The sequence below is a fragment of the Podarcis erhardii genome (assembly GCF_964252035.2).
Source record: "Podarcis erhardii genome assembly, chromosome: 1".
In the NCBI taxonomy this organism is placed as follows: Eukaryota; Metazoa; Chordata; class Lepidosauria; order Squamata; family Lacertidae; genus Podarcis; species Podarcis erhardii.
In genome coordinates this window covers 47,961,214-47,972,071 of record NC_138497.1, presented here as the reverse complement: position 1 = coordinate 47,972,071, position 10,858 = coordinate 47,961,214, and the positions used below count along the sequence as shown (strand labels likewise).

General features: G+C 47.1%; 1 protein-coding gene across 5 annotated transcripts in view; it reads right to left on the bottom strand.

Annotated features, from left to right (window-relative positions):
- Positions 1-824: 824 nt before the first annotated feature.
- The window catches only part of SLC8A3 (solute carrier family 8 member A3), a 170,294-nt gene continuing 160,260 nt past the window's right edge, over positions 825-10,858 (bottom strand). For all 5 annotated transcript variants that reach the window (XM_081881505.1, XM_081881507.1, XM_081881506.1 and 2 more), the window contains 4 exons: positions 6,732-6,856; positions 5,338-5,437; positions 2,975-3,250; positions 825-1,375 (listed from right to left, as the gene is read on the bottom strand). In XM_081881505.1, coding sequence (XP_081737631.1) covers positions 999-1,375; positions 2,975-3,250; positions 5,338-5,437; positions 6,732-6,856 — 878 coding nt within the window. In that variant the 3' untranslated portion in view covers positions 825-998. The remainder of the gene's footprint in view (positions 1,376-2,974; positions 3,251-5,337; positions 5,438-6,731; positions 6,857-10,858) is intronic.

Here is a 10,858-nt window from a genome sequence, read left to right as displayed (position 1 = left end):
TAACTTGTGCTGTTTTTCATTACTCCTGTTTTCCACACTGCAGGCTCCCACCCTCCTGCCTTTGTGTTGGTTTATTTATCTTTCAACTATATATATATAGTTCTCTGTAGTGCCAAAAGCTTTAAGTTAATTACACAAAGAGAATTGCCATATTCAAAATATACAAGTTACATACAATAATGTTACAGGTTGTTCTTTCTTTCTTTTTGGTAGCCCACGCAGGTGACATTCTCCAACCTTCAATGGTATATTTCCTGAATGTGTCTGTCTGTCTGTGTGTCTGTGTGTCTGTCTGTCTGTCTGTCTGTGTTTGCATTTCAAATGCAACAGGCTAGCACTGTAACTCTAAAAGAAAGTGAAAAGAGCGAGCTTTTTCATAGACATTGTTTATGCAATGTAAAAAGAAGAAGAAGAAGAAGAAGAAGAAGAAGAAGAAGAAGAAGAAGAAGAAGAAGAAGAAGAAGAAGAAGAAAGAAAAGCATTTTCATCTCCAGCACTGACACTGGCGTGAGGTTTGGATGTGTTGACCATTTTCAGGCCCTGACTGAGTGCTAAAAAAGGAAAAATATAGATCAAGTAAGATTTGCCACCCCCAGTTTTTTTGTTTTTTAAAAAACCACCCAAATATCCACCCAAATTATTTATAGGCTTTCCATCTGAATACGTGACATTTGGTAAGGCGGAGGAAGGAATAAAGTTGAGGTCAGCAGCAACGTTTGAACAAATAGGTACTTTGAGAAGCTGCTGGCATTTCTGATTTGACTGGATGGGATCAGCGGCTGGGTTGACATGGTTGGCTTTATTTTAATTGTCAGGGTCCCCCCCCCCCTTGTATGAGGATAGTTTTGCCCTTCTTAAAGCCCAGTTGTCCTTCAGTCTGGGCCGTTATGGAATCTTGATTGATAGCTGTCAGTCCTGGTTTGACAACACTTTGAGGACTGGCATCCAATGAGGTAACGAAGGAGGGGGAAAGCCCTCCCTTCTTCCAGCTCCGTGGCTTAGAACCCTTTGATGTAGCAATAGGCCTCCAGGGTGGCAAACAAAATGTACAGGAGCCACAAGCTCACAAAGAGCAAAGTTGTGGCAAGTCTGCACCCTTTGGGGCCCCCCAGTTCCCCTCCGAGGTGAGGCCGCCTCCGGTACAGCAGGACGCTGACGCAGACGAATGCGAAGATGGTGAACAGCGTCACAGAGAAGGCGAGGCTGCCTGCTGACACGTGGAACTCCTCTCCCTGGTAAGCCCAGTAGATGGCGGCCACTGACCACGCCAGTCCAATGCCCAAGAAGACGTTGACGGCATTGCTGCCCGTGACATTGCCAATGGAAGCATCTGCATACACATCCTGGACGGCGGCTGCTTTGCTAGCAAAGGTGTCTGAAAGGGAGAGGTGAAACCAGGGCATGAGGAACAACGGAAAACAGCGGGGGGTGGGTCAGTCATGCTAACTTAGAGCAAGATACTGGCAGACAGAGGATGGAAGTATCTTTTTGGGGTGCAAGGAGAAGAATTGGAAACGTAGGCCCCACTTCAATGAGGTGATAAACAACCCTGTGTCTGGGCTAGAGCATTTCAGTCTGCAATGAGAACTCGCATAGTGGCAAAGGAATTTCATCTATCTGTTTATTTGTTGTGAGGAGGAGCATTTAGTCGTGTGAACCCCAGCTGCAATCTGAAGTGGTGCATCCCAGATAATCAGTGGAATATGCATTAATCTAAAAGGTTTATAAGCCACCTTTTAGCGTAACTACTCACATATGGTGGCAACGCACAATATGAAAATCCCAGATTACAGTGAAATGTATTCAAAACATAAAAGGCAAAAAAGGTAAAGGACCCTTGGACAGTTAAGTCCAGTCAAAAGCGACTATGGGGTTCTGGCGCTCATCTTGCTTTCAGGCTGAAAGAGCTGGTGTTTGTCCACAGCTTTCTGGGTCATGTGGCTATCATGACTAAACTGCTTCTGGTGCAATGGAACACCGTGAAGGAAACCAGAGTGCATGGAAACACCACAGTGGTACCTATTTATCTACTTGCACTGGCGTGCTTTCGAACTGCTAGGTTGGCAGGAGCTGGGACAGAGCAACAGGAGCTCACTCTGTTGTGAGGATTCAAACCATTGACCTTCTGATCAGCAAGCCCAAGAGGCTCATTTTCCATTATTGCATTATTCCATTTTTTCAGCCTGGGGAATGCATTCTCTTGTGAGCAATGTTCTAGGGGCTGCACGGTGGTGATGCGCTGAGCCAGAGGGAACAAGCAACAGACAGGACACTTAACCTTTTTTCGGTAAGTTATATCCCAGCCACACAAATTCAGAGGTTTTCTCTCTCTCGATAAATACCCCACCTGTCACCAGATCTCCCACCCCCACCACTTCCAAGCATTATCCAAGAGACATTATCAGAGTTCAAGGACAATTTTCAGCCAGGCAAAAAGCACCTGAGGAACAGGGCCAGTGAGGGGTGTGGCCTATAAAGGGGAGTGGCCTGGAGAATGACCCACGTGCCAAAGAGAGAGGCCAGAGGGCCACTCTCAGCAACTCGCTTCAGGTCCCCTACCCCTCCATTACTGAGTATTGTGCGTTAAGAAATCTCTTAACTGTGGTAGTCATTTCAGGTAACCAGCCATCATAGGAAAGTGTGTTTTTTCATGTAACAGATCTGACCATGTCAAGGGGATAAGTTGGTGTGTGGTTACATGATTACTTCTTTCCCCCACAACCCTGCTCCCAAGCTATTTCCAGCACTTGTGCTCCCAGACAGTCTCAGAGACTGGGGGGAAATGTGCAGCATTATGGGGTAGAAAACAAGTTGTGGAATTGCCGCGCCAGGAAAGGAGGAAGGCCATGGCAGGCAGGGGAAAGGGGGAGCAGCCTCTGCTGCTGCATCTCCCAAGCATATTCTGCCCCCCACCGCACCGGTATGACTGGCCAAACATAGAGAAAGCCAACCATTCACCCAAGAGCCTCCTCACCTGGAACTGAAGTCCCAAAGGCCACAAAGATAACAGCAGTCACTGAATCCTTGAGGCCAATGGTGCAGCCAAAGTGAGAAGCCAAGTCTCCAATGACGGCGGTGAGCATGCCGATGATCAAGATGGACACGATGAAGCAAGCCCAGCCGTTGCAGTACTCGGTGGGCGGGACGCAGGCAAAGAGCACCTTCCAGAAGACTGTCAGGAAGTGCATGACATAGTCAAAGCAGGAGGGCAGGCGCTCTTCGCCAGACTCATCCTCGTCCTCATCGCCAGCTGCAGGAAACAGGAAAGAGGAAACCCTGAATTGGTAGTCTCTGTGGGAACCACACTACATTGAGCGTCACCACTCCACAGCGTCGCAGGAAGTTCTTGTGGACAATGCTGAGTTCTGGTACTTGCTTTCTACAGCTGCTTTGTTACTCTGACCTTCTGCAGTAGGGGTGGAGAACGTGTGCTCCAGATGTTGCTAGACATTGTCTCTGATCATGCTGGCTGGGGCTGATGGGTGTTGGAGTCCAACAACTTCTGGAGGGCCAAAGATTGGCTGCCCTTGACCTACATCTACCCCCTCTACCTGCAGACATGAATAGCCCTTCCTGGACATTAACCTGCCTTCCTTGCTTGCAGTATTCCCATCCTACCTTGCTGCTGTCTGACTCTCCCAAAAGGTGCCTCAAAATCTGATCTTGCCATGAGTCGTTAGACTATGATTCTTGCCGGCAAGAACATTCATGACCTTTAGAAACACAAAAGTAGTGAGTTGCTTACTTTAGGAAGCTAACCAGGAGATATACTCTCCTCTAAGCTGACCATAGTAAAAGCCTCTTTCCACTCAGAGGTCTTAATTAGAGCTGGAAAAATAAATGCTTCTGTTAGCTTTGCCTTAGTTTCCTCTGCTTCTCTGGGACTACTGAGGGTTAGGAAGGTGAAATGCTTAAGGACAGCAATGGGGTTCCCCACACCCTGTAATGGTACCAGCATCTTTGAAAGTGGGTCAACAACAAGAGAATCATCTCATAATGCCCTTAACTTTGTTCTTGCATGAGGACTCAGAGGATATGGTCATATTTATTACCATAGCAACAGCATCATGAAAATACTGAAGGCCACTCAGGCATTCTTATTCATCTTTTCTCACACGAAGCAAGCAAGCAAGCAAGCATACATTTGAACTCAAAGGGTATTCAAAGAAATGGCTTCCCTGCACAACACAGTAGTTGAACCACACAGTCACTGACAAGACACTGGGGCACAGGCTTCTCCTTGTTGTGAGCTTTGCCATACCGTAACACACTTGGTGTTGTTAAATGAAGCTAGTAAAATGGGTGTGGCATGTGGGATACCTGGCATCAGGGTGGAAGGATGGTTTTGCCCTCATCATGGCAATGGCTCCAAGTGCAAAGTCATTTATATGGAAGAAAGACAAGGGGTGTCCTTGGAGGCATCCTTTGGGATGGCTAAGCCTGCTTCCCATCCATTTTACTTACGTTGGCTGATTGGAAATTAACCCTTCATCCAGGAAGAATGCAACGTGCCCAGCAAGCTAAGGTGCCTCATGAAACATCTCGCAATGGGGTACCACAGCTTTAAAAGGGAAGCAGCTGATTTCTTCTGTTTTATTTGCTACCTTTTTATATTCTATTTTGTGCCAAAATATTATACAGTTTCTTTGTGGGGCTTTTTTTTAATGCTTAATCCTGGGTGAATTCCTCACTCATAATCCCAACCACAAAAGAAAATTGTTTTTAAGCACTGTTCATGACTGAGAAATAAGGGGGCAATTTCCATGCTTCATGTGAGCTGCCAAAGTGTAGGTGAAGCTGGGATGAATTAAGTGTCCTAATATAATCTAGCAGACCAATCAACTAGTTTAATCTTGTTGATTAATCAGGATGGATCCATTTTAATTGGTGAGGGCTACTTTTAATTATTGAATCTGAGAATTAAGTGAGCAATGCAGTTCATTTTTGAGGCTTTTTTGATCTTGGCAAGTCTCTGTGATAGAAATTGGAGGCGGAGGGAGAGAAAGTTCAATAAAAAAGCTGCTCCTTTTAACAGCGACTGATTTCACATTTCCTTGAATATCTTAAAGAGTCACCTAGATTTACGTTTTGCAAATGTGCAAATAAAAAAAAGGTAACATTTGTTGTTTAAGATGCTGGTGAACAGTCATTCTGTGTCCAATGTGTGGGTGAAACAAGATAGCAAAACATAGGAGGGAAAACCTGCAAAAACTCTGGCCCATCTGCAAATCTGAGGCCTCTGAGTGGAGACCTTAGTGGTAGGTGGTGCAGGGCACAGTGATAATCAAAATGTTTTTTTCCTCCTCTCTCACTGTGGGTCCCAGTACCCCATCTCACCTGCACTGACAGTAATGGCTTCCAGGAACTGGTCCCGCCACGAATGCGTTCCTACAACCAAGGCCAGGTTTGTCTTCTTGATGAGCTTGTCCACGGTACTCTGTCAATGACAGAAACACAAAGAATAGGCACCTGTTTGTGTACAGGAGCAGCAATGTAGTGCATAGCTCCTCCCCCTAGCCTTTGCACAAAGAGTGTAGCTTTCTGTGATGCTTTTGCGAATACATCTGTACACGCTAAGGTTCTCTGTGCCAGGGTTAGGGACAGGAGCCACTCAGTGGTCCTCCAATTCCCGATCCAGTGTTGACCAACACAGGAGCAAGTCCCACCCCTCCAAACAGGGTTCAAGCTGATGGCCGCCACCATGTCTTGAGGGGGTAAATTTCACAGCTTAATGATAAGAAAACTATATTCCCACAGAACAAACCACTGCCATGTTAGGAAAGAAAAGAAGAGGAGGTAAGCTTAGAAGCCGGTCAGTTGGAAGGCAAGCTTCCCTTGATGGCCAACTGGTGGCCCTAGAGTGAAATCTGCCTCTACTGCCCAATTTCAAGACCAAAGAAGTGAAAGAGACTGGCGGAGGAATCCAAGGCTGAAGCAGCATGGAAATGATATCCCGCACGTGACCCAATCCTCTCTACTTCCTTTTCAACTCTTGACTGTGACTGTGACCACAGTAAACAGGTTTTATGTCCATCTGCTACAACAAACAGTAAGGCAAAAGGGAACAGTGCAAGCAAATGTTTTTACTGACAAATGTATAGGAATCTCTCTCTTTTTAAGAAGCACAGTTGTAAACATGACTACGCAGACTGAGTAGGCGCTAAAGAACAACATTTACTATCATCTGTTCTTTCATGTGAAGCATAATAAGGAATGCTTTTTCTGGTGATATATTTGCCAACTGCTTAGGGTTAGGAGATTTGCTTCTTTTCCAGATTTTGTCTTTCAATGGCAGCCATTGGATTAATCAACGGAATGAATGGTGACGACAACTCTTCTTAGCTGTGCATGGCCATGTAATTGTTGGGCATATCTGGCCAAGTTGCTGTTCAAACAATCTATTTTATTGGCCTTATTTTGAGCAGTCACATGTCAGGAGAGGGTTGTTGGATGATAGAAGGCAGCCTAATTCTGTAACGTTGTAATTCAAGTATTACTCTATTTTTCCTCAGATTCCCCCCTATCCTTTTCTCCATGGTCTTGCTACTTATTTTTCCCATTTTCTTCTCTTCCCCCCTCAGAGCCTATACCTCTCTCTTTCCCTGCCCTTCACTGTTGTTTCCCTTTTCATACACCACTCTTTCTTCCCTTCCTTTCATCCTTTATTCATTCTCTGGTCAATCCCTTTCCTGTACTTCCTCCTCCAAAGTCTCCTGATACCCAACACTGACCTTGAATTCATAGGACTCTTCAATGATGACCTCCAGCTTAGGATGCTCGCCCAGTATTGGTTTCCCCATCTCTGCAATACGCTTGGCTTCCTCCTCTTCCATTGTCAGCTTCCTTTCTGCCACTTCTGTGGGGAAAATGTCAACATACAGAGAGAATGTCCTCCACACTTCCAACAAAGGGGAGAGGACACTGGGCAAAAGAGCTGGGCTGGTCAGAGAAGGGGCTTGTATGCTGCCAGTCTCCATCACAAGCTCTACAGAACAGATCTCATGAAGGTGGGGCCTAGGTGTTGACACTACTTACCTCAACTGTCTTATATTGGCCAAAACAGAGAGTCAATCCATTTTGGGGGGTCAGTTATGCTTTTTTCTTTTGTTCTTGGAAATAGAAGTTTACTCCAGATTGGGCAAATGCCCAAAGTGGGAACTTGTTGAAAATATTGGAACAGTTTCCTCCATCCCTACTGTTTTCAATTTTATATCTGCACTGGTAGTTTTCTAGAACCCCTTGACTCAAACATCCAAAAATTCACGCTGTCTTGTTGCTTTAGTCAGTTTAATCTGGATTTTCTTTGAGGTCTTGCTATAAGTACATGAAAATGAGAAAGCATGCATTTTATTTGGGACAACCTGATTATATGAGAATATAAAAAAACACATTGATCCTTTGAAAATGAGAATAGAAAAAATTAGCAGATGTCAGTATTTTTTGGAAACAAAGATTTCAGTAGGCAAATGCAATAATTCAATATGAAGTGAATTGATCAAGGAAAGGAAATAATTACATGGGGTGAGGGCCATATTATTCTGTAAGATGTCCTTCTATGGCACTCAATGCTGCTAATTCAGTTTGGGAGAGATTGAGGTATCTATTATTTCTTTCTCTGTTCTTTTAAGAAAACTTCAATGGTTTCTGTGTTTGCAATGAAGAAGAATCTTCCCCAATGATTACACAATCACACTTAGTAATTTGTTCAACTTAGTACTGAAGGCTCACTCATATACACTAATGTTCAGTTATGTGTGGAACACACAGAGAGAGAGAGAGTTATGTGTGCACATGCACTTATTGTTTCCTGTGCTTCAATGAATCATTATTTGCTGCATTTATATCCCACCTTTTTTTACTCTAAGAGCTCCTAAGGTGGCATACATGGTTCTCCCCCTCTTCATTTAATCCCCACAACAACTCTGTGATAGCCTCTGTGATACAGGGGTTAGGCTGAGAGGCAGTGACTTGGCCAAGGCTGGCCTCTCATGTCCTTGTCCAACACTAACTGCTATGCAACGATGGTATCTCATTCATAGAATCACAGAACCTTAGAGTTGGAAGGGACCCTGAGGATCATCTGGTCCAACCCCCCTGCAATGCAGGAATATGCAGCTTTCCTTTACAAGGATTGAACCTGCAACCTTGGCGTTATCAGGACCATGCCCTAACCAACTGAGCTATCCAGGCTGGCTTCATACGAGTTCTTTTAAATGTTCAGAAGAAACAAATCATGAATGAACTACATGGTTTTTGTCGCCACATTGTGCAGGGGTGGGGAACCTTTTTGAGCCCAAGGGCCACACTTCCTTGTGGCCAACTTCTGAGAGCTAAATGAGAATGAAGCGTGGGGTTAGAGGCAAAGTGGCTGGAGCAATGGAATGCAGTCATTAAGTAGGTCATATTCCAGCCACACAGAAACCAGAGGTTTCTACACCAAAACACCACATACACCTCTCCAGACAAAGCAGAGGCATTATCAGCCAGGCAAAAACACTTAGGAGGTGTGTGAAGCAGGGCCAGGGAGAGGCATGGTTTGGGGACAAGGGGTGCAGCCCATGGACAGGCATGGTCTAGAGCTGCTTATAGAGGCCTGGAGAGGTTGTATTTGGCTCCTGGGCCTGAGGCTCCTCACACCTTTCATAGCGCAATGAAGGACCTGGGAGGACGTTTCACTGAACAAAATCTTGTCTTCAGGACGGGGAGGGAAAACAAATCAAGGTAAATGAATTCATTAGACCATCTTTGGCTAACTTGGTCCTCTAGAGGTTTTGGATTGCAACTCCCATCATCCTCAGCCAGCAGAGCCAACGGTTGGAGACAATGGAAGTTGTAGTCCAAGAAAATCTGGAGAGTCACAAGTTATCCATCCCTGCACTAAGTCTTCCCCCACCCTGTACACCATTCAAAGATCTCTTTGTTAACAGGCAGTACTTATATAGCGTTATCAACAACAACAACTGTTATGTAGTGAAGTTTCACCCTGGGCCAGCAGGGGATACTGTATATAGTTTTCACTCAGGTCTGTAGATAGTTTTCCCTCAGGTCCGCGTCAGTTATTTTAGGCGGGAACTCTGGGCTGTTGCTACAATGTTGACAGCCGGCTGCCTATAAAAGCAGGCCGGCTGAGCTGTTTGGAGTCAGTTCTATTCCAGCTTACGAAATAAAGAGCTACTTGGAGAAATCGCTGTGTCGTCTGCTATGTCAACCCACAACTTAACACTGGCGACGAGGATGGGATGGATGGACATCAGAGCACAGCCAGATGCGGCCAGCCTCTGAACTGAGCTGAATCACTGAGCTGAATCACAGAGCGAAATCACTGAGCGAAATCACTGGACAGAACCAATTCAGAGCTGACTGTTCTGGCTAGAGCACTGTGTTCCATCCATCGCCCTTCACGCCGGCATCGGAATCATGGCTTCACTTGTGCCTCTACCGCCGTTTGCGCCAGCCTCTGAATCATGGGATTCCTACCTCGCTCGGTTCGACTGCTACCTCCAAGCCAACGAGCTGACAGCAGTATCAAAGGATCGTAAGCGGGGCCTATTCCTCAGCCTCTGTGGGCCTGAGGTGTTTGAGACGGCCCGAGCATTGGTTGCGCCCGAAGCAGTCCAGGCAACACCATGGGACACGATCCAAGAGAAGCTCCGCAACCACTACGCACCAAAGCCGTCCAAGATTGCTGCCCGCCATGCGTTCTACCACCGGAACCAGGCAGAGGGGGAGTCAATCAACAACTACACCACCGCCCTGCGACAGGCTGCAATGCACTGTGAGTTCCGAGACTTAAGACGATGCCCTGATGGATCGAATCGTCTGCGGGGTCCGGGACATCCATCTGCAATGGCGTCTCCTCGCCAAGCCAGACCTCACGCTGCAGAAAGCCATTGAGGAGGCTGTGGCCTCAGAAGCTGCTGAACGCTCCGCCCAGGAGATCCGCAAGTGCAGCAGCCCACGTCTTGCTAGGGAGCCAGTTCCGGTGCATCATGAAGAGGCCAGCAGTGATGAGGCATCCTCCAGTGAAGGCGATGACGTGCACCAGACAAAGCGGGAGCACAGGAAGTTCCAACAGAAGTCCAAGGGCCAACCGGAATGTGCCGGCTGCGGAGGCAACCATTCCCGTGCCAAGTGTCGATTCAGAGACGCCATCTGTAGGAAGTGTTCCAGAAGGGGCCACATCGCTAAGGTCTGCCGATCGGCTCCGTCTGACACCCCCCCTTCATCGACTCGCAAGTCCAAGCCTTCACTCCAGTCTGCCAAGGAAAGTTGTTTCGCTCTCACCAACTGCCGCTGCCCGTCTGGAACCACGATTGGCCAAACCGACTCGCCTACGCGACGCAAGCTGAACGTCACGGTGCTCATTGAAGGAGCTCCATGTGACATGGAGATCGACACCGGGTCTGCCCTGTCCATCGTGTCGTGGAGCACCATCAAAAGACTGGTACCCAGAATGTCCAAAAGGCAACTCGACTCTCACCGCGTACACCTGAGAGACTACCAGGGAAACGACATTCCCGTGGTAGGCGTTGGCCGGTTCCGGATCGCCTTCAAGGATTTTTCGGGCCTGCTCCGGTTGGTGGTGGTCGAAGGTCAGCGGCCAAGCCTCCTAGGGCTAGACTGGTTTGATGCCCTCGGCCTGGAAGTCACCGGCATCAACTGCATCTCTAACGCAGAGACTGAGGGTCTGCCAGACTTACCACAGACTCAGACCACTCCACTTGCGGAGGCTCCACCCACAGCAGCGGATCCAGGGGATTTGGTTCCAACGCCACCTAGGGTCGCACCACAGCCTCAGCAAGAACTGTGTGGCCCCCCGGACTTGGTTACCAGTCCCCGGCGGTCTGGCAGAGTTTCC